This window comes from Sorex fumeus, unplaced genomic scaffold (assembly GCF_029834395.1).
Source record: "Sorex fumeus unplaced genomic scaffold, SorFum_2.1 ptg000169l, whole genome shotgun sequence".
NCBI lineage: Eukaryota > Metazoa > Chordata > Mammalia > Eulipotyphla > Soricidae > Sorex > Sorex fumeus.
In genome coordinates this window covers 1,793,730-1,816,913 of record NW_026606226.1, presented here as the reverse complement: position 1 = coordinate 1,816,913, position 23,184 = coordinate 1,793,730, and the positions used below count along the sequence as shown (strand labels likewise).

General features: G+C 59.3%; 1 protein-coding gene across 1 annotated transcript; it reads right to left on the bottom strand.

The window, feature by feature from the left end:
* Positions 1–2,000: 2,000 nt before the first annotated feature.
* BACE1 (beta-secretase 1) lies at positions 2,001–22,092 on the bottom strand. The gene is made up of 9 exons (XM_056107520.1): positions 21,794–22,092; positions 11,150–11,238; positions 8,878–9,094; positions 7,727–7,864; positions 6,262–6,396; positions 4,949–5,050; positions 4,356–4,505; positions 3,912–4,083; positions 2,001–3,566 (listed from the first exon to the last, which is right to left on the bottom strand). The coding sequence occupies exons 1-9, from the start codon at positions 22,052–22,054 to the stop codon at positions 3,325–3,327; spliced, it is 1,506 nt and encodes a 501-aa protein (XP_055963495.1). The 5' UTR covers positions 22,055–22,092; the 3' UTR covers positions 2,001–3,324.
* Between the last annotated feature and the right edge of the window lie 1,092 nt (positions 22,093–23,184).

The following is a 23,184-nucleotide window of genomic DNA, read 5'->3' as shown; positions in this document are numbered from 1 at the left end:
AGCCCCCAGGAGCCTCAGTCCACTCCCAGCAGAGAAAACGAGACCAGCTGAGGACAAACCTGTCGCCCACGAGTTTGTCTCCTTATCGGCTCTTTTCCCATGCCGATGTTCATTCTCTGTACTGAGACATGCGGCCCACACGAGTCTGACATCAGCAAAACTCACAGAGCCAGGCTCCGTCCCCCCAGCCCCCCACTACCCTCTTCCCCGGCCCTGCCCACTCGAGGCCCTAGGTCCTCTTCTCTCTAGGGACTGGCCTCACTACAGTCTGTGGGTTCGCGGCCCCCTCTCCCTCTCTCCATGGCCTCTGCTCTCAGCTCAGGAGCCCCTCTCCCGCTGAAGGTCAAGGCCAGGTGTGTGTTGGGTGGGGGGCTCGCGTGAGCTGTTGCGGGACTCTCGGGGGAGGAGAGGTCTGTGCAAGATTACTCTCTCAATCACCTTGGGGTCCTGAGCTTCTGACTTTTGAAACAGGAAGCTAAGCAGGCTGTCCCGGGGAGCTGGCGACTGAGGGATATGGGGCCATCCAGTCTGTCCCTGGGCCGCTGTGAGCTCGCAGGGACGCCGGTGGAGCGCTGCGGGTCTGAGCTTCCCAGCCTCAGTTCTGCCCTTTGGTCTTTGCTCCTAGAGGAAATGGCTTCCACTCCCTTCACTCCTGGAATTCAATAAAAATTAAGTGTTAATAGAGCAAAATTAGCTCCAGGGCAAGGGCATCCATCCTCTCAGCTATGACATTTCTCTCCTCCGGGCCTGCAGAGGCTTCCTGACCCCGTGGCCCGCCCCCAGGGCTGCTCGGACCTTCCCTGCCCGACCTCTCGGCTCCTGTCTGCTCTTTCCTCCTTCCCGGCTGCCTTCTCTGCTCCACCCGGCCTTTTTTGTTCCCTGGCCCATCACAGGCACCTCTTCTCTTCTCTGCCCCTCGGGGCTCCGGCTTGTTAGCGCCAGTTGAAGGAGCTGGACTCGGGGGCTTCCTTGGCATGTTGTAGAGACTGAAGCGTCCCCAGCAGCCCCTCTGGAGACGTCTGTGGCCCTCCCTCCTGGCTCACGGGAGCTCTGTGACTCCTGAGCTGTCACACGTGGCCAAATGGAAGACTGGCGCCTCTGCCCGTTGCTCCTGCAGGGGTGCGGGTGGAGGGCGTTCTTTTCTTTGCAGTCTGCAGATTCTCTCTCTCCGTACCCGCGGGCAGCCTTTGGGCTGCCTGCAGTGTGTTTCATCTGACCTGGCAGGTTTTAAGAATTTGTATACTCACATCAGACGTGTGTTTCTGGGGCACGAGCGATAGCACAGCGGGTAGGGCGTTTGCCTTGCACGCGGCCGACCTGGGTTCGATCCCCAGCATCCCATAGGGTCCTCTGAGCACTGCCAGGAGTAATTCCTGAGTGCATGAGCCAGGAGTAGCCCCTGTGCATCGCCAGGTGTGACCCAAAAACCAAAAAAAACCAAAACGTGTTTCTTTCCCACCAATCTTTGGAGCCAGTGGAAGGAAGAAAGTACGGAATGAATTGGGGGAATGAATTGGGGGTGCTTCTCTCGGTCCTTGAGGCCAGGGTCACGGTAGGAGGGGCGGGTGCCTCCCCCGGCTGCCCTTGCTCCTTCCCATTCAGCATCAGTCACAAAGCAAGGCTTAGGGAGCCCCTCTTCCTCTTCCTCCCTCCTCCCTCTCCCTTCTGCACGTGGGCCTGCGGGGAGGGGCACGGGCCTACCCCCACCCTGTGGGGACGGTCCCAGAAGCAGCGAGAGGAGACGCAACATCTGTTCTGGAGTAGAATTTACAAATAGAGATATAATACATATTTTTACAAGCAGAAGCTGTTGTCAAGCTTTTTTCTTTTTTACACTTAAAGAGTTCCTACAGCTCCGGGGCCAGCAGGAAATGACGCCCTTGTAAGGAGAAATGTAAAGACCCCCCAGGATGGTGGGAGTTGGTAGCGGCGAGGGCGGGTCGTGTGTCCCACAAGAAGCCGGCGTGGGTAGAAATTACAGATCCGACGGCATTTTCGTGTCACGTAGCAATTGTGGAAGTTTATTTACACAGGAAGTCCTGGGCTGGAAGTAGACAGTGTCCAGCCTTCCTGCCCGGCCGGCCACGTGGCTCCCGGGGGGTTCGGCGTCCCAGCAGCCCGAGCAGCACCAGGCGCGTTGGGAATGAAAAGAACCCAGATTTAAAAAAAAAAAAAAACGGACTCATGATTCTCGTTTTATTAGTTTATGGCTTGTGGGCGTCCCTCCCCCCTCACCAGGTGAACCCCCAGCTCCAGGCCCCATCCTCACCCGATAGGCACAGGGGGTCCGCGGGCCTGCTTGGCAAACGCAGCTGTTCCCACTAACGCTGGCATCGGGTCAGCTGAGACACGGTCCCACCACCCGGCCCGCTTCCGGGCGTGGGGAAGAGCAGGGAAGGGGCCCGGTTCTGCCCCGCTCCAGCCAAGGCCAGGGCCAGGGAGAGGGGGAGAAGGCAACGAGACAGCGGCCGGGCTGGTCTGCACACTCCTCACTCCGGCCCCGCGGGGGAGCCCTGGCAGTGGCCGCTCGGGCTCAGCCCGGCACCACGCCCCTGCCCGCTGGGCAGGAGGGGTCTCCTGGCCTTGCCTCGTGGCACCTCGACTGCAAAGCTCCAGAGGGGTAAGGATGGCGCACAGGAGGAGACAAGCGACCAGGAAGACGGAGCACCCCTGCCGCGTCCCCAAGGACCTGGGGTGCAGGGGTGTGGTGGGTCAGCGCTGCTGGGTGGAGAGGAGTGCAGGGCTGGGGGATCTGGGGGTGGGGGCAGCTGAGGGAGGAATCCACTGCTCGAGTGGAACTTCTCAGTGGGCACTTTACAGAGAGCTGAAGAGAGCCAGGGACTCCCCAGGGCCGCCCTCCCACCCGACATCCGGTCAGGCGTCCAGAGAGCCCAGGTCTCACTGGCCGATTCAGTCCAGGAGCTGCCGCCTGAGACGCAGCCGGTCCACCCTGCTTCGGCCTCTCCTTTGTCCTCGAGTCCTCCGTGGGCCGCACCATCGGTCCCAGGATCCTGCCTGGCGGTCTCAGTTCAGTTCCGGGGGTAACTCAGCAACCGTCCCTGGCCAAAGCCATCGCAGACTCCCCGCGACCCTGAGGTCGGCGACGGTGTGGGCACGACCCGCCTCCTCCCGCGAGGGGCCACAGGGCAGAGGGCCAGGGCGGCCGGCAGGTGCGGGGTGAGGTTCCGAGCAGCAGGTTCCTCAGCTCCTGTCTGAGGTGACCCGGAGCCGTCCAGGCCCCCAGCGCACCCCCGCACGCCACCCGGTCTCCTCCAGCAGGGCAGCCGGGGTGGGCCCCCGCTGGCCGCGTGCCCACCGCCCGCCTCACTTGAGCAGGGAGATGTCGTCGGCGAAGTCGTCCTGCTGCTGGCGCAGGCAGCGCAGACAGCGCCACTGGCACAGCATGAGGCAGAGCGGCAGCATGAAGAGGGCGCAGATGGCCGCCATGACGTAGGCGATGGTCATCAGCGTGGACTCGTCCGTCTGGGGGATGTTGTAGCCGCAGTCCTCCATGTCCGCCGTGACAAAGGGGCCCTCCACGGCCGCCGTCCGGAACTCATCGTGCACTGTGGGGGATGGAGCAGGGAGGGGGGGTCAGAGCCAGAGAGCAGGTTGGGGGGGGCACCCAAGCCCCCTGTGACTGCCCCCACGGCTGCTGCACCAGCCCCCGGGCCACGTGGGAGTTGATGGGCACCGGAGGGTCAGTGCTGCCCTGGGATCTGGGGCATGCGCAGGCTGTTCCCGCTCGGGGCCTTTCGCCAGGTGACCAGTGCAGGCCGTCCCCGGCTGCACCCCCACACAGCATGGCATGACACGGCATGGCATGGACACGCACTCTCACACAGCAGGCGGGGCAGGAATGCTCCCGCCCAGCTCCCCGCTCCCTGGCACGCTGACCCAGGGGGGCTCACCGTGGCACGTGCTGACAGCAAAGCCGATGCGTTTCCGGGCACGGTCGAAGACCACGTAGAAGCCCTCCATGATGACGGCCCCCATGACAGTGCCCGTGGATGACTGGGACACGGCAAACTTGTAACAGTCGTCCTGCGACGTGGCCACGTCCTCCACTGGCCGCAGGTATTGCTGCGGAGAAGCCAGTCAGGGCGGTCTGTCTGCCTCCACCGTCCTTCACCCCATCTCGACTGATTCTGGGGAAATTGGTCTGGGGGTCGCCCCTAGGTCTCCGCGTCCAAGGCAGACCCTTGGCCATGTTGCTGCTTCTCTGCCCTGTCCCTGCCTCCGAGGGGTCCTGCGGCCGTCCTGTCCTTTGCCCTCCCTGTCCCTCGCCGCTGTGGGAGCCAGCTGGGTTCTCTAGAGCCCTCTTCCTGAGACCCCCGACGCTGGTGGGGACCTACCTGTGGCAGGATGGTGATGCGGAAGGACTGGTTGGTGACCTCGCCCATCAGATAGAGCGAGATGACCGGGAAGATGTTCCAGGGGGTGGTGCCTGCCTGCCAACACACCAGCTGCTCCCCGAGCCAGAAGCCATCCGGAAACTTCTCTGTCTGTGTGTGGGGAGGGGCTCCCAGTGAGGAAGCAGCTCCCGCCTTCTCCCTTCCCTCCCTGCACACAAGCCCCTGCACGTGTGCGCATGCACGTGTTAGTGCATGTATATGCGTGCATGCATGTGCATAAGTGCATGTGTGTATGTGCGTGCATGGGTGTGTGTGCATGCATGTGTGTGTCCATGCACATGTGTGTGTGTAGGGGGCATGCCAGGGAGGGAACCCGGAGCGCCTCAACAGCGAGACACACTCTGAGCCTCGTTGCCAGACCTGTCCCGGCCCTCTGCTTGTCTGTAGAAGAACAGACATGCACGGGGGCTGGGGGACATGGGGAAGGGTCAGCTGTGTGAGAGAAAACGGAGGCCCCAGGGAGAGGAGCTCCGGGCACTCCACGGCAGCAGGGTTGGGGGAGCCGCCTGCCCAGCCCCCCACAGGCCACTCACCGAGGAGGCGGCCTTAATGGACTTCACGGCAGCCTCAAACACCTTCTTGGGCAGGCGGAGATTGGTGGTGCCACTGTCCACGATGCTCTTGTCGTAGTTGTACTAAGAGCGGGAAGACGGGGGCAGAAAGGTCAGAGAACTTTGATTGGGGGCGGGTGGTGGCGAGGAGTGCATACCCAGTGCCGCTCAGGCTCCAGTCCAAGAAGCCAGCACTGAGCGCTCAGGACTGGGGTGGGGGTGAGGCTGGCTGGGGTGGTTGCGGGGGCATTCTGCTGCTGCCACTTCTTGAGGGCTCCCCACAGGCGACTGAGTGAACATGTGTGCCCCATTTCCTCGTCTCTACAGTAAGGATAATAATAGTTTGTATCGTGGAATTACTGTAAGAGTCAAATGAATCAACAGGCTTGTCCCACTTGGGCGGGGCCGGACATGAGGGGCATTCAGGAAATGCTGAGGGCTCAGCGTGGACAGACACTGTCCGGAACTTGAAAATAAACTATGGGGCGTGGGGGTGGGGGAGGGGGCGGCTTTCAACATTTCTTATTCTGTTTTTTGGTTTGGTGTGGGGGACACACCCGGCGATGCTCAGGGATTCCTCCTGGCTCTGCACTCAGGAATTACGTAGGGCGGTGTTCAAGGGATAATGGAGTGCCGGGGATCGAACCTGGGTTGGCTGTATGCAAGACGAATGCCCTAACCACTGTACTATCGCTCCTTTTGTATCTCCCTTTTGGGAGGGTTGTTCGGGGCTGACCCCTGGCTCTGCACTTGGATCCCTCCTGGTGGGCTGGGGGACTAATCTGGGTTGCCAGTGATGGGACAATGGTGTGCGAGGTCAGCAACCCTCCCTTGCTGTCCTGTCCCTCCGGCCCTTCCTCCGGTAGCAGACACTGGCTTTCTAGGTGAGGTCAGCCCAGACGGGTTGGCTGGCGTTCAACCACCAGGTCCTGCTATGCACTGCATTCTGGGAGAGCGCTCTTCACTTCCACTCCCTTCACTGCGATCTTTGGGAAAAAAATCTTCTCACTTTGCGTTTGCAGATGAGCAAACCAGAACACAACCTTGACCTGTCAGAGTGCCACTCGGGGAGCCGGGCTCAGGCAGCTTCCAGAGTTGTGGACACTTTTCCCCACCGCCTGACACTCTTCCCCACGGCCATGCCTGTACCCCCACATCCAGTTCCCCACCACCCCGTGGCCCCAGCAAGCGCCCAGCTCCCAGGCACTGACTGAGGCTCTGCAGCCCTGAGCCGCTGCCCCACCCACTCCTCACTCCGGGGGGCCTAGCCATGCACCCCCCACACCCCTTCTCACTTCCTTGCAGTCCATTCTCAGGTCCTGCCCGTTGATCTCCACGCGCACAATGATCACTTCGTAGTACCACTCACGCCGGATGGGCGTGTACCAGAGGCTGCCCGAGTACAGGGCCGGGTCAATGCCCCCGATGATCTGGGGAGAGGAGAGGCACAGACGGGGCAGTGAGGACCCAGGGGCAGAAGGGGCAGGCCCTGGCCACCCCACCCCCCTCTTCCCACCTCACGCCTGCTCAGAAGGGCCCACGGCCGAGACACTGCGGGAGTTTTCATGGTTTCTGAACCAAGCAATCCTTGCTATGGAAACATTTCACACTGAACATTGAAAACTTCCAATATGCCTTATGTGTTCCAGCAATACAAACTGGGCAGACACTTGGACCCTAAGTTCTCTCTTCTCTGCTTTATTTATTTGCTTTTTGGGTCACACCCAGCGATGCTCAGGGGTTATTCCTGGCTCTGCACTCAGGAATTACTCCTGGCAGTGCTCAGGGGATCATATGGGATGTTGGGAATCGAACCCGGGTCAGCCGCGTGCAAGGCAAACGCCCTACCTGCGGTGCTATCACTCCAGCCCCTCTGCCTTTTTAAAAAGGGGAATCTGTCACCATTTCTCCTGATCAATAGACCTTGTTTTTTTGGCTGGGGGAGGCGGGCAGTTGGACCACACTGGGCCATTCTCAGGGCTGACTCCTGGCTCTGCACTCAGGGATCTCTCCTAGGCTTGGGGAACCAGATGGGGTGCCGGGAATTGAACCCGGGCCCACTACATGCAAGGCAAGTGCCCTATGCACTGTATTATCTGTCTGGCCCTTAATTTAAGAGACTTTAGAATTCTGTCTTCTGATCATAAGACCCAACAATCTTTTTGTTTTGGGGTCATACTCAGCAGTGCTTAGGGGATACTCCTGACTCAGTGTTTGGGGATATCTCCTGGTGGTGTTTGGGAAACTAACTCGGTACTATGGACTGAAGCTGCTTTAAGCTATCTCCCCAGTCTCAGTCTAAATAATCTTGATTTAATAAGTCTCATTTTTTTTCTTTCCTTTTTTTGGGGGGCCACACCCAATGGTACAGAGGTTACTTCTAGCTCTGCACTCAGGAGTCACTCCCAGTGGTGCTCGGTGGACCATAAGGGATGCTCAGGGGACCATAAGGGATGCTGGAGATTGAAACCCAGGTCAGCTTCGTGCAAAAGCAAACACCTTACTGTCTGTTCTATGGCTCCAGCCCCTCACTTTCATTTCCTTTGAAATTTTCCTGGTCATCTATAACCGTACATCTCTCAGGAATTCTCTCTCTATAATAATGCCGGGGAAAACAGGATGGGAACAGAAACGGGGGTGTTGGGGGAGCTGAGGAGAAACTGGAAGATGTGTCTGTGGATTCTAATTGGGAGCCCAGGAGGGCACGGAGACAGGCAGCCCCCAGCTGGCAGGGATCCCCCCTCTGCAGGGCCCACTCACCATGCTCCCGCCCACGGAGGCCAGCGCCTCCGACTGGTTGAGGGGGAAGCCAGTGCCACAGAGCTGCAGGGAGAAGAGGTTGGGGACGTGCGTCTGCTTGACCAGTGAGTCAAAGAAAGGCTCCAGGGAGTCGTCGGGCTGTGGCAGGAAGAGACAAGGAGGGACTGTAACGGAAGAGGCCCGGCCACTGCCCGAGGAAACTGCTGGGGATGGTCCCCAGGAGAGACACCGCCCAGCACGGGAGGTCAGCGGCCGCAGAGGTGGGTCCAGACACCCCTAAATTCCCTGACCACCATGTGCAAGCCTGTTTCAGATCTTTGTATTTTTCTGTGTTTTGTTTTGTTTGGAGGGAGGGAACACCCAGTGGTGCTCAGGACTTGCTTTTGGCTCTGTGCTCAGGGATCACTTCTGGCAGGCTTGGGGTACCATATGGGGGGATGAGGATCAAACCCGGGTTTGGTCGCATGCAAGGCAAGTGCCCTACTCACTGTACTAATGGTTTAGATCTTTGTGGGCTTTTTTTGGTGGGGGTGGAAATAGGGGTCACACTTGGCATTACCCAGGGGTTACTCCTGGCTCTGCACTCAGGAATCATTCCTGGAGGTGCTCGGGATGCCAGGGATCGAACGCAGGTCGACGGCAGGTAAGGCAAGTGCCCTACCCACTGTACGATCTCTCTGGCCCCTGTTTCAGATATTTGAGGGGAGGCACAGGGACTAACCTCTGATTCTCTTTTTGGGGGGACCGCACCCAGTTGTTTTCAGGGGCTACGTTGGGCTCTGTGCTCGGGCTCCCTCCCACCAGTGCTTGCAGGTCACGGAGTGCCAAGGATGGAAGCAGGCCAGGCTGTGTGCAGAGCAAGCACCTGAACCCTCCTTGCACCGTGTCCAGGCCCCTCTTACCCTTGTAGGTCTGAGAGTAAATCGAAAGCATCTTCACTCCTGTGGTCACCCACAGTGTCCCTCAGGAGAGGGGTGCCTCCGTGGGCGTGTCATGCGACTGCCACCCTCTCCCCTCAGGCAAAGTTCCTCTTAAGGGATCGTTTTCCCTCGGCCTGTCCCCTCCGTCCTCCTCCCCGCCGCCCCATGTGGCGGGCCTCTCACAGCCCCCGTCCCTGGGGACCCCGCGCCCACCACACCCGGGCCCCTCACCCTGGCGATCTCGGCGTAGGCCAGCCCCAGGATGCCCTCCCAGTTGGAGCCGTTGATGAAAAACTTGTCTGACTCAGTGATGGCGGCGATGTTGGCACGCACGGTGACGTTGGGGCCGTGGGGGATGCTCACCAGGTCCGTGCCCAGCTCCCCTTCCCACTTGCCCTGGGTGTAGGGCACGTACACGCCCTTGCGGAGGTCCCGGTACGTGCTGGATCTGTGGGCAGGAGGCAGAGGTCTGGGCACGTGGCCGGTACTGGGGTCCAATCCCAGGTGGTTCCCAGTGCCAACCCTTCTCCCAGGAGTGCCCCACAGAAGCTGGGGGCTGCTCAGGCCGCTCCACGGCCCTTCCCCATGTGGCTCCTTGGGCACCGCCTGCCAAGGGAGCTTGTAAACAGATCGCCTCTGGCTGGGGCTCGCTGTCCCGTCTCCAGAGCGCCCCGTCCCCGATGCTTGCGGAACAGAATGGGGCTTTGTGTGCCGGGGATGTGGCTGCAGGGACAGCCCGCACCGGCCCCACTCCGAAGCGCCAGAGAAAAGGACCCTTTGACTCTCCTCTGCCTTGGGACCTGGTGGCACCATCTGAGGGATGTGCTCGGTGCCAGGCAGAAGGCACGGGGCTACCCAGAGGAGGGCCCTAGCCAAGTGTGTCAGCCGATGGGTGGGGTGCACACGTGTGTACAGCGGGCTCACCAACACACGAGCCGATCCCTGGGTTTAATTACCACTCGTATCTGCACACAAGTGTGTGCGTGCCTCTGTGTATGTGTGTATGCCTGTGTACTTGCATGTGCCTGTGTGCATGTGTTTGCTTGTAAGCATGTGTGTACCTGTATTTTTGTGCCTGTGTGCCTGTATGCGTGTGTGCCTGTGTGTTTGCCTGTATGCGTGTGTGTGCCTGTATTTTTGTGCCTGTGTGTATATGCATGTGTGTGCCTTTATACGTGTTTGTGCATGTGCATGTGTGTGTGCCTGTGTGAAGGTGTGTGTGTGTGTTTATGTGCTTGTGTGCATGTATATGTGTACCTGTGCATATGTGTACGCATGGGCTGAGGGCACTGGTCAGGTGGATTCCTGACACTGTCCTTTTTGGCCGCGTCCGACAATGCTCAGGGCTTTCTCCTGGCCCTGTGTGCTCAGGGAATCACTCTTTGCTGGTTCAGGGGACCACTGGGGATGCTGGGGATTGAACCAGGGTCAACTGTCTGCAAGGCAAACACCCTCCCCACTGTGTTATCACTCTGGCCCTTAATTCCTTCTCTTAAAAAATATTTGGGGGCTTTGGGCTGTCCTTCGAGGCTATTTGTGGCTCTGTGCTCAGGGGATCCTGTGGTAGCAGGAATGGAACCAGGATGGGCCGATATGAGGCAAGTGCTTCTCCCCCTATCTCTCAGGTCCCAATGCCTCCTTTGGACTGGCACCTTAAAGGGGAAGGGTCTGAAGATGCAGGAGATGGGGCCGGGGTCCTGGCTTCATCTTCTGGCACATGATCCGACCCTTTCTACACAGCGGTCACCACACACATTAGAAATCCTGCTGCTGCTTCCTACTTTCTTTCTTTCTTCCTTCCTTCCTTCCTTCCTTCCTTCCTTCCTTCCTTCCTTCTTTCTTTCTTTCTTTCTTTCTTGGCTTTTTGGGTCACACCCGGCGATGCTCAGGGTTTACTCCTGGCTTTACACTCAGGAATTACTCCTGGCAGTGCTCAGGAGACCATTTGGGATGCTGGGAATTGAACCTGGGTCAGCCTCATGCAAGGCAAACGCCCTTCCCGCTGTACTATCACTCCAGCCCAGCTTCCTACTTTTATTCCTGGTCACTCTTGCACCTTGACCCTGCTCCCAGCAGCAGGAAGTGGGCCTGCTGGGCACGGGGTGGAGCAGAGGACAGGTTCCTGCGCTGGGCAGGCCCTGGGGCTGACCCAAGGCTCACTCCACCTCCTTGAACTCGCCAAGACACAGCCCGTGGTCCCCCCAAAGTGGGCGCAGCAGGGGGCTGGCTTGCAGCTTAGACAGACCCTGTGGGTGAGGAATGAAGCCCCTACCTCCCATCAGGCAGATGGAGTGAGACCCTGAGACCTTCTTGGAGCCTTGACTGGTCCCCCCTGGCCCCGGGGCTGCGTCTCAATCCTAAAGAACCTCGTGACTGCCCCCTGCTCACTGGGTCCACCACTGGCGTCCACCATTCAGCACCCACCGCCTCCTTCCCCCCTCCTGAACCTGAGGGTGACCAGAAGGGCTCCGTTCCTCCCGCCTGTCCCCACTCCCAGACTCACAGCTGCCTCTGGTAGTAACGGTGCAGAAAAGGATGGGGGGCAGCGCCCACGGCGAAGTTACTGCTACCTGTGTCCACCAGGATGTTGAGCTGAAGGAGAGAGAGGGAGATTGTCACAGCTGGGCACTGCCTTCGCCCCTTCCTCATCCCACCACCCCACCCCCGGCCCTTTGTACATCAGAGTGAACCGTGACCCTGGGCTGAGCAAGCTGCTTGCTGCTTGTGCCAGGACCACTGAACTGGACCTGGACCTGGGTCTTCTCAGTGGCCAGCCCAGCGGCCCATTTCTTAGATTTTTTAATTTTGCTTTTTGGGTTACACCCAGTGATGCTCAGGAGTTATTCCTGGCTCATGCACTCAGGAATTACTCCTGGCAGTGCTCGGGGGACCCTATGGGATGCCGGGAAATGAACTTGGGTCAGCCGCGTGCAAGGCAAACGCCCTACCGGTTGTACTATTGATCCGACCCCGCTCTTTCTGATTCTCTGCACAACCAACATTAGGCTCGGGGGCTCCGTGCTAGAAACAGCACAGCAAGGACTGCTGGGAAGACCCCTGTTCTAGCACGGAGCCCCCGAGCTTGTGCAGAGCCAGCCGCAGGGCCCCCTCTCTGCACACCTCTGTAAAGCAATTGTGCCCCACTTCTCTCTGACCTCGGGGCCCCACACTGCCATACCTTCTGTCCTCAGCACTTGGAGATGGCTCTGACTGCATCCCCGGGGGCGTCAGGGTTCCCCTCCCTGGGACATCCTCCTTTCTAAACCTCCAACCCCACCCCTGCAACCCTGGAGGCTTCCTGGCCTCCCGCATTCCCCAAGATTCTGGGGCCGGAGCAATAGCACAGTGGGTAGGGCGTTTGCCTCGCACATAGCCAAATCGGATTCGATCCCTGGCATCCCATATTGTCCCCAGGGCACCTCCAGGAGTGACCCCTGAGCACAGAGCCAGGAGTAAGCCCTGAGCACTGCCAGGTGTAGTTCCAAAACAAGAATAAAAAGATAATGGATCCACTTTTTTTTTTTTTTGCTTTTTGGGTCACACTCGGCAATGCTCAGGGGTTACTTCTGGCTCATGCAATCAGGAATTACTCCTGGCGGTGCCTGGGGAACCATATGGGATGCTGGGAATCGAACCCAGGTTGGCCACGTGCAAGGCAAACGCCCTACCCGCTGTGCTGTTGCTCCAGCCCCCCCATTTTTTCTTTTTGGGTCACACCCAGCAACGCACAGGGATTACTCCTGGTTCATGCACTCAGGAATTACTCCTGACGGGGCCTGGGGCGACCATATGGGATGCTGGGAATTGAACCCGGATCAGGCGTGTGCAAGGCAAATGCCCTACCCGCTGTGCTATTGCTCCAGTGAATCCACTTTGACCCCAGCCCCTTCCCCACTTGCCCCCTGGTTCTCCCCAGAATCCAGGGCTTGGCACAAGTAAAGAGCTCAGGTTTGGGCCAAATGGCCAGTGATTGACAGGCGGCTCCCTTCACCCTCCTAGGACCCGCCCATCCTCCAGGCTGGCTCCTGGTTCGAGGTCCCTGCTGTCACTCCAGGGGCTCTTCCTGTCTGTCTCTCCCCATCTGCTTCCTGCCCCACTACCTCTGACCCCCCTCCCTTTCCCCCATAAAGTGAACTGGGAGTGGGCGCTGCTGTCCTCCCCCGACCCAGCCAGGCGGCCTGGGGGTCCTCACCACCCCCTCCTGCTCTCCAGGGGGCCAAGGCCAGGGCAGAGTTCTATCCTGCCAGGAGTGGGGTAACCAGGTGGGGTGAGGGGGCTTCAGCCCAGCCCCCCTCCCGTTCTGGATCCTTCCATCAGGCGGATTCAACCGTCCCCCCAACACCCTCACCCCAACCCCCCACTCCAGTCTGGATTCTTGCTACTGGCATTTACAAATGCGCGCGTCTCCTCATAAAATAAACCTCTTCCATCTCACACCCGCCTCCTCCTCCTCTCTCACTCCTCTCCCTTCGCAGCCCAAGCTCTCAGCCAAGCTGCCTCCCCGTCTTCACCTCCCACTCACCCCTCAGCCCGTTCCGAGACGGCGTCGCACCCCACCCGCCTCCCGCTCCACCCTCACGCAGCCTTACTACCAGGCTGCTGTCTGGGGCCCGCCAGCTCCCCTGTTCGCCTCTCCCACCAAGCCCCCACCTCCACTTTGAGACCCTCTTCCCTGCGCATCACCCACCCCAGTCCGTCACCGGCTCCAGACCTGAGCTCCAACCCTGCTCCCCTCCCACTGTTCTCAGTTCTCACGCACTGCCCAACCTTGCCATCTGCCCTGCCCCCTACTCCCTGCTGCGGACAGATTAAATGGGTCACAGGGTCACATCTCCACCCAGCCCAGCGTACCAAGTGTGCCCACCCCATCTTCTTCAATGTCGCCCCCCTGGCTGGAAAGAGCACGCAGCGGATAGGACACTTGCTTTGCACGTGGCTAATCCCAGTTCTATCCCCTGTACTGCCAGACTCACTCGAGCACAGAGCCAGGAGTAGCCCCCGAGTCCCCACTGGGGGTACCCCCACCTCCCCGCAAACAGCTTCCACAAGAACCAGAACTGAGGTCTTCCTCCACTTGCCACCAGAAGTTTTATTTCTGCCTCTCCCTCCCTCGGGTTGGTTTATACCACACAAGTGGCCTCAAGTCTAGAGACAGACTTGAATGCCCAGAGTGCATGAATGTCTCACGTGACCCTCCAGTGCCCAGCCTATCAACGGCTCATCCTTTTTTTTTTTGTCTTTTTGGGTCCCACCTGGCGATGCTCAGGGGTTACTCCTGGCTCATGCACTCAGGAATTACTCCTGGCGGTGCTCAGGGGACCATATGGGATGCTGGGAATCGAACCCAGGTCAGCCACGTGCAAGGCAAACACCCTACCCGCTGTACTATTGCTCCAGGCCCCCTGCTCATTCTTCTAGCCCTCTGTCCCTCTGTCCATTTCCAGCCTCTAAAACCAAGGCCGCCTGCTCTGAGCTTGGTATTTCAGGGCACGACTCAAACGGAAGCATAAGAAAAGGTAAATGCTGTCCCCCCAATGCCCAGTGCTTCCCCGGGGGCACTGTCATTTCACCTCCAATTCCCCCTACCTTGGATGATGATGATGATGATGAAAATGATGATGATTTTGCTTTTTGGGTCACACCTAGTGATCCTCAGGGATCACTCCTGGTTCTGCACTCAGAAGTTACTCCTGGCAGTGCTTGGGGGGGACCATATGGGATGCCGGGGTTCAGCCGCATGCAAGGCAAACACCCTACCCACTCTACTATCGCTCCAGCCTGATTATTATTATTATTACTATTATTATTATGCTGTAGCACTGTCCTCCCGTTGTTCATCGATTTGCTCGAGCGGGCCCAGTAACGTCTCCATTGTGAGACTTGTTGTTACTGTGTTTGGCATATCGAATACGTCATGGATAGCTTGCCAGGCTCTGCCGTGACGGTGAGGTACTCTCGGTAGCTTGCAGGTCTCTCTGAGAGGGGTGGAGGAATCGAATCCAGCTCAGCTGGGTCGACCGCGCGCAAGGCAAACGCCCTACCGCTGTGCTATCGCTCCAGCCATTATTATTATTATTATAATTCACACTTGTCCCCTTCACGAGTCTAACAGTGCCGGGCACTGGGTATTTCCTGAATTCTACCAAGGGAGAGAGGAAGGAGTGGGGGTGTGTGGATTCAGCTGTCAGGACGCAGATAGGAATCGGGGTATCAGAGGCAGGTGTGGCTTCTACCTGCCTCTGCACAGGCTCGCACCCCAGGGAGCTGTCTCTTCAGGCGGCCACCCCCAGCTCCTCACTGACTCAGGTGCCCAGGAGACCCCAGCCTGGGGTCAGGGTACGGTCAGCCCAATCACTTAGCAAACAAATGTGCCCCTAGTGGCCCTCGGAGGCAGGGGAGGTACTAACAAGCCACAGGGGAACAGAAGACACCGCCCGGCCCCGCCCCCAGGCCAGGCTCTCTGAGCCTCCTGGGCTGATGAGACAGAAGGGATGATGGGTGCCCAGGGCCAGCTCTTTGTGCCCACCTGTCATGGCCCCCTGCCCCCCAACTCGTGCAGAGGGGTTGGCGCTTAGATGCTTCCAGATGAAAACGGGAGAGGCTGGCATCCCTGCAGTATGGACAGGCTCCACAGCCCCACAGAAAGAGGGAGCCCACGCGGACCAGCCCGGAGGCCCCAATTTTGCCCCCACTGTCCACTCTCCAGGGAAGGCCGAGTCTGTGCATGACACCACTGCACGGGGGAACCCAGGGATTCTCTGCACCCCCAAACTGGACATTCAGCTCCTGGACCTTCTTGTCTCTTTCCCTGGACAGGAAGTACGAGATGGAGGGGTCCAATGGAAGCACCGCACCCCCGACCCGGGTCCAAGTGTCTGTGTGTCCCTCTGACAGTCACTGAACTGTGCCATGCAGCTGGGGGTGACCCGTGGGACATTGTAGACAGTCACAGGGTGAGACTGGTGTTTCGGGGACTGTTCCTTTGGGACATTTGCTTTCCCGTAAGCCCTGCTGGCTCCAGGAGCTGATCCAGGTAAGAGCTGCAGAAAGAGTGAACACACGCCCCGAACCACACAACGGCCCACGTTCTCAGCCCCAGCAGATTTTGTGGAGCGTCTTATAAGGAGCATCAAATGGTCTGCACAGATCCTTGACCTGGGGAACTTTTGTCACTCCCTGCTGCCTCCACACCTCTGCATTAGACGTTTCCATAGGTGCCTGCAAAGTTCTCTCCCCATGACTCTCTCTTCTTGGCTTTCAAATTGGAGTTTAAACATCCCTTTCTGGGGCTGGAGAGATAGCACAGCGGGTAGGGCGTTTGCCTTGCACGCGGCCGACCCAGGTTCGATTCCCCGCATCCCATATGGTCCCCTGAGCACCGCCAGGAGTAACTCCTGAGTGAAGAAGCAGGAGTAACCCCTGTGCATCGCCGGGTGTGACCCAAAAAGCAAATAAATAAATAAAAAATAAACATCCCTTTCGCCTAAGGGCAGGGAGCAAATCTGTATTCTTTTCACCTATTCTTTTTTTGCTGTTGTTTTGTAACATCCTTTTTTTCTGTTTTGTAACAGGGCAAGGTTTAGGGGTTACTCCTGGATCTGCACTCAGGAATCACTCCTGGTGGTGTTCAGGCGACTCTAAGGGATGCAGGGGATCGAACTCGGGTCAGGGATTGAACCCTAGTGCAAAGCAAACACACTACTCTCTACCTGCTGTACTCTCTCTCCGCCCTCAAGTCCGTCTTCGTTTCACCTGTTCTTTTTGTTTTTTTTTTTTTTTTTTTTGCTTTTTGGTTCACACCTGACAACGCTCAGGGCTTACTCTGGCGGTACTCAGGGAACCCTATGGGATGCCGGGGATCAAACCCAGGTCGGCCACATGCAAGGCAAATGCCCTATCCACTGTCCTATCGCTCCAGTCCCCTCTTTTTCCGGTTTTGAGTTGTTTCGGGGGGCTAGAGTGCAGTGCTGAGGCTTGGACCTGGGTTCCAGCATGCAAAGCCTGCTCCAGCCCTCCCCGCCACCATCCAGGCATCTCTGTTCCATATTTTTGGTGAGGGGGGAACATATCTGTTGGTGCTTAAGGGCTTAGTCCTGGCTCTGGTGGGGGTTGGGGACCAAATGGGGTGCTGGGGATAAATCTGGTTGGTCACTTGCCCTGGCCCCTGCACTATCTGTCCAGTCCTAGCACATCTGTTCTTTGACCTTTTTCTTTCTTTTTTGGGTCACACCCAGTGATGCTCAGGGGTTACTCCTGGCTCTGCACTCAGGAATGACTCTTAGCAGTGCTTGGGAGAACCACATGGGACGCTGGGGATCGAACCCTGGTCAGCCACATGCAAGGCAAAGGCCTTACCTGCTGTACCATTGCTTTGGCCCCTACCACCTCTGCTTTTTTTTTTTTAAATTTATTTATTTATTTATTGAATCACCATGGGAAAGGTTACAAAGCTTTCAGGTTTAGGTCTCAGTCATGCAAATATCAAACACATTTCCCTTTACCAAAACTTATTTTTTACCATGAAGAACCCCAATAAAACCCCACCCCCCACCCCTCCCAGTCCCTGTGGGGCAGATGAATTCTAGTTAACACTCTATCTGCTTTGATTAGATTCATTGTTTCAATAAAAGATTCACCACTATTATTTAAAGTTTACCCCCCCCAAATCAGACATGCTGAAAAAGCATTGTGAAGTGATTTGCTTTCTACAGCTGGGTTCAAGAATTACATGTTGGTTTTGGATTTCTGCTATTTTACTTATTGACCCTGGAAGTATTTCTACTGAAAGTCAGATAGTTAAGAAATTGGTTTCTGTGCTCTGGAGTCGTGGCCGTGCTGGAGAGCCGCTAGTGGGGGGCAACTGGTGGCCTCGGTAGGGCGTGAAGGGCCGACCGAAACGCCCCCCTTCCCATGCCACCTCTGCTTTTAAAGGGCACATCTTGATTATGTTTTTTGTACTTTTTTTAGATTGTTGCCCCTTTTCCTTTTCCTTGGCTTGAGGGGCGGGGTGTGAGTGGGCAAACCCAGATGCTCAGGACTTACTCCTGGTGGTTCTCAGAGGACCATATGGGATCCCGGGGATTGAACCAGGTTCAGCTGCGTTGAAGACAATAGCCCTACCCGCTGTCCTATCGCTCTGACAGCACCTTTTTTTTTTTTTTTGCTCTTTGGGTCACAACCGGCGATGCTCAGGCATTACTCCTGGCTCTGCACTCGGGAATTACACCTGGCGGTGCTTGGGGGACCATATGGGATGCTGGGGATTGAACCGGGGTCGGCCGTGTGCAAGGCAAATGCCCTACCTGCTATACTATTGCTCTGGCCCCCTGACAGTACCTTTCTCTAATCTTACACAGGAGCCTGATTAGTCCCCTTGGAAAGAGAAGTGTCACTTCCTGTCCTCTCCTGACTCCCTGGGGGACACTGAAGGTGTCATGAGCTCCAGAGAAAGCCCCCTGCCCGCCAAGAGATGCCATCGGCCTTTCCTGCCTGACTTCTCGACCCCTCAATCTCACCCGGTCTCGGGGCTTTGGCCTGCTGCCTACTCTGACGCCAGCTGAGAGTGCCCAGGGGGCACTCAGACAGGCCTTGCCAGCTTCCTCCTATGACCAGGACAGGACGGGGTCCTTGATGGGGCTCACCAAGCCCAAGCCCGACGTGTAGCCAGGACCCAGTGGGCACGGTGGGTGTAGAGAGGGTGGCAGACAGTGGTTGGGGAGAGTTGGGGTTAGTGGCCCGTCCAGTTTGGCACCCCAGAAATATGAATTCCTCATTCCCCCTCACCCCCCAGGGCACCTGGCCAGCTCAGACACCGACAGCAGAGGGCCCTTGGGGGTCACATAGCCCCTGCGTGTGTCCCAACGGCTGAGATCTCAAATTCACCCTGCCCAGGCCCCATGGACAGAGAAGGCAGTTGTGGGCTTCAGGAGCTGTCGTGGACATTCAACCAGAATTTAGTCCTTAGTCCTTTTTTTTAAAATTTGGTTTTGGGCCACATCCTATAATATCCAGGGGCTCCTCCCAGCGCTCAGGGGTCATTCCCGACAGTGAGTGGGGGACCGCAAGGGGCCGAGGATCCTATCTAGGCCTCTTGCTGAAAAAACCGTGCCATCTTTCAGGTTCCTTTCCTTGCTTCTGCCCCTTTCCTTCATTCTTCAAAAAAAAAATTGGAGTCACCCGGAAGTGCTCAGGGGCCATTGCTGGCTCAGTTCTCAAACCCTAAACACAGCTGGGTATGCAACCCCCTAACCTAAGACACCAGAAAAAAAAAAAAGGGACAAATAAGAATGTGAAAAACCCAAGAGCTTGAGGCCTGAGGGGGTGCACAGGGTCATGGGGGGGGTCTTCACGGATGCTGGGGAGGAGGGGAGAGAGAGGTGCTCCTCATCTGTGCTCTTCTCCCCAAGACACACGGTAGGACACGGACCTCAGCCCAGTGGCTGTCTACCTGGCCAGCCCTTGATAAACCCAAGCCTGCCCTGTTCTGCGAGGGGCTGAAAATGGTGAGATTTTGTAGATCCAAGTTGCAGGAATGACCACGACGAACAAACTGACACAGAACATAACATGTTTGTCACCTCCCCTCATCAGTGTAGATTTCTTTGGGAACGGGGACAGGCAGTGGGCCACACCTGGCAGTGCTCGGGGCGCACTCCTGGCTCTGTGCTCAAAGATGACCCTGGTGGTGGGAATCTAACCACATGCACGGCACATGGCCTCGTGACGGCACCATCCATGCAGGTTTCTGCCTGCTGGTGCCACTCAGCTGTCACTGCCGCCAGTGCCACCATCCTCACAAAACGGTCTGTCTGCCTGCAACTGGCCCCATCCAGCCCTCAGGATCCTCTCGAACAGCCGCTCCCGCCCCTCCCCAGCCCTGCATGGGGCAGGTCCCAGGCCCCCTGCCTCCCACCTTTCCCGATCTCCAGCCTCACGGCCATCCTTGTCACTGTATCTCACTTGGGACAGCTTCCCGCAACAGCTCTCTCTCCCAGTCCCATTCCTGCTAAAAGGCACACGTGTCCCCCTGGAAGGCTGCATTTCTCCTACCGTTTCCCCTGCACCCAGAAAGTCCATCTCCCCTTTATTCCCTCAGGCTTGGGTGTAAGCCGGGAGAGCTCACGTGGTGCTGGCTCAGAAGCTAACCCTGGGGCCTTTCTCACAGTCTCCCTCCAGATACCTGAGCCCATCCTCATCCTCACTCCTGGGGATCCGAGGGAGCAGGGGGCGGGACATACACAGGCTGCACCCACAGCACCACAGCTTCTGGGTGAGCTCTGCCCGTTCCAGCCACCCCCCCAGCCCCCCAAGCCTCACGCTCTGTACACAGCCCCTCTGGGCTTCTCCCACAGGGGCTGGAGATTCCAATTTTGGAGGCCTGGGGAGGGCCAGTGGATGGACACAAGATCGGACCGTGATGACAAAGCCCCAGGGAGCCGCACTTCCGGGCCCTCTGTGCCGTATCATGGGATGTGAGCACTTCTGCAGGGCAGGAAAGGCCGTCGTGCAGTGTGGCAGTCCCAAGGGCCCACCCATTAGGACCTGGGCCCGTAAGATGTGCTGCCCCATTTCACAGAATTCCCCCAGACTCCCCGGATGGAGGGAGGGGAGGTTCACCCAGCCCCAAGGGAGGCAGAAGGGGCGACTTTCTTGTAGATTGTGGTGGGGTGGGGGGATGGGCGGAAGTTCAGGTTCTGCAGTGGGTCACCCCGGAACATGCCCCGTTCCTGGGAAGGAGAGGCCACCTCTTGTACAATTTCTGTCCGTTTGTGGCCTGGGGGTGGGGGCATGGATCCCCCAAGTCTACCCATGTGAAACAGAGACCTAGTCCCGCAGGAGGTTGAGGAGGCCAGAAGGAGGGAGAGAAGGGACTACACGGTGATCGGAAGTCAGGGACACCAGAAATGCCCGGGTACGTGGTGGTCCACAGGCTCCCTCCACAGTTTCACTCCTCACAGTCGCCCGGCAGAGAAGCCTCATGTCAGGCCACAGCCCGGGGGACTCAGAGCACACGGGAAAGGCCAGGCTCTGGGCTGCAGAGCTGCAGTCCCTGGTCTGTCTGACCCCAAAGTCCTTGCTGGTGCCACTGCCTCGTCCCATGTCCTTGTCCCCAGGCCCCATCTGTGGCAGAAACGGGAGAAGGTGCAGGACGCAGCCTCTCTGCTCCGAGACAATACCTGGCATTGTGCTTCTGTCTCAGGCTGCCGGGGGGGCCTGGGTCCAGCCTGGGTGACTCGGGGACGTCATGGGGCACAGGAAGGACGGGGGGGATGGGACCGGGATGGGCACCAGGGCCCCAGGGAGGCTGGAGGTGGAGGTTGGCCTCTCCCCCAGGGCTCACGTGTGGCCATCTGGGAAGTGGCACCCCAGAAGGCACCCCACCTTCACAGCCCCTCCCAAGGACAGGCCTCTGACCCCAGAGTGAGGAGTGGGGGTGACACACACCTCTGTCCTTCGTCCCTCAGAGTCTCCCCCTCCCTGGCCAGTGCACACAGAGGTCAGCCCAGGCTGTTCCTTCCACTCAGAGGTGCAGAGCAGGCCCAGCTGCCCTGGAGGTTCTACCCCCAGCACCAGGTGGGCAGCAGTGGGTTTGCAGCATGCAAAAGGGGGACCAGAGTGAGGGTGAGAGGCCCAGAGACCCGCCCAGGCCTTGGGGCTGCTGGGGGAGCTCGGGAGTTGCAGGGAACCCTCACTCTGCTGTCCCCATGGAGCCTAGGCCTGGAGAGGGACCCATCACAACACCCTCAAAGCTCTGGGGGGGGTCCCAGTCAGACCTTGGTTACCCCGAACACCAACAGAGCAGCAGGGCTGGGCTGACACCTGTTCACAGCGCCCCCCGCGGCTCCCGCCCTTGGGGGGGGCGGTTCTGAGCTTGGGGGGTGGGTTAGAAGCTGCTTTATAGAAGGGCGGGGAGCGCCCGCTCTGGGGATGATCGGTGTCCCAAAGGCTGGCTCCTCTGTGGGCACGGAGAGGCCAAGGGGGTCCAGAGCCGTGGGCTCAGCCCGATGCACTCCAGGCCACTGACCTCCCCGCCCCCGCCTCCCCTGAGCCTGCAGCCCACCCCACCCCCACCCCGGCCGGCTCCCGTCCCCTCCCGCACCCCCCAGCCCTCTTCCCCCCTCCCCCCCGACGCAGGGCAGGACCTCACCGTCTGCGGGGGGCTGCCCACGGTCATCTCCACGTAGTAGCCCTGGCCGGACTTGCCCCGCAGGTTGTCCACCATCTCCACGAAGCTGCCCCTCCGCGCGGGCTCCTCTTGCTCCCCGTCCGTCTCGCGGGGCAGCCGCAGTCCCAGGGGGGCGCCCCCCGCTCCGCTCCGCAGGGGCAGCCGGATTCCGGGCCGCGCGCCGCGCACGGGCAGCACCCCGGCGCCCACCCAGAGCAGCAGCCAGGGCAGGGCGAGGGCCATGGCTGGGCGCGGGCGCGGGCCCCGGCCCCGGGTGCGGGCGGCGGCGGCAGCGGCAGCAGCGGCGGCGGCGGCGGCGGCGGCGGCGGCGACGGGGCGCGCAGGCCCCGGGCGGGTCCGCGGCGCGCGGCGGGGACGCGGCTACTCGTGCCCGGCCGGCCCGGCCCGGGCCGCGGGCGGCGGGAGGCGGGCGCGGGCCCCCGCGGCGCGGGGAGGGGCGCGCATGGCCGGCGGCGGGGCCCGGGCCCGGGGATCCAGCGCCCGGCTCGCGGGCGGGCGGGCAGGCTGGGGCGGCGCCAAGGCGGCTGCCGGCGGCGGCTGTCAAAGCCGAAGGGGTGCGCGCTGCCCGGGACCGCTGGGAAGTGTAGTCTTCCCACGCGGCCACCCCGCTTCCGGCCTGGGCAGGGGGCGCGCTGCCCCCTGCCGAGCCCCGGCCGCCCTGCAGCCCCGGCTGGGGAGCCCGCAGGGGACCCCGCGGTCTTTCGTGTGACCCCCGAAGGGATGGGTAGGATCGGGGCCGGAGGGTCAGGCGCTCGCCTGGCACGCAGCAGACCCGGGTTTCCATCCCCATCCCTGGCACGGCGGGCGTATGGTCGCCTGAGCAAGGCCAAGAGGGATGCCTGAGCACTGAGCCAGGTGTAAGCTCTGAGCACTTCCAGGTGTGATACACACGCACACACGCGCGCGCGCGCGCACGCACACACACAAGGCAAAGAGGGGTCCCTGCGCACAGAGCCAGGAGTAAGCTCTGAGCACTTCCAAGTGTGATATACCACATAAACACACAAGGCAAAGAGGGGTCCCTGCGCACAAAGCCAGGAGTAAGCTCTGGGCACTTCCAGGTGTGATACACCACACACACACACACACACACACACACACACATACACACACACAAGTCAAAGAGGGATCCCTGAGCATAGAGGCAGGAGTAAGCTCTGAGTACTTCCAGGTGTGACACACCACGCGCGCGCGCGCACACGGCAAAGAGGGGTCCCTTTGCAGAGTCAGGAGTAAGCTCTGAGCACTTCCAGGTATGATACACCACACACACACACACACACACACACACACACAAGACAAAGAGGGGTCCCTGAGCACAGAGGCAGGAGTAAGCTCTGAGCACTTCCAGC

Bases quoted from the DNA above. Each gene is read 5' to 3' on its own strand.
- BACE1 (XM_056107520.1), bottom strand. From the start codon at position 22,054: ATGGCCCTCGCCCTGCCCTGGCTGCTGCTCTGGGTGGGCGCCGGGGTG. The intron at 9,095-11,149 runs GTGAGTCTGGGA...TCCTGCCCACAG, and splicing joins CGTTACTACCAGAGGCAGCT to ATCCAGCACGTACCGGGACC. The intron at 4,506-4,948 runs GTGAGTGGCCTG...CCCCACACACAG, and splicing joins CCATTAAGGCCGCCTCCTCG to ACAGAGAAGTTTCCGGATGG.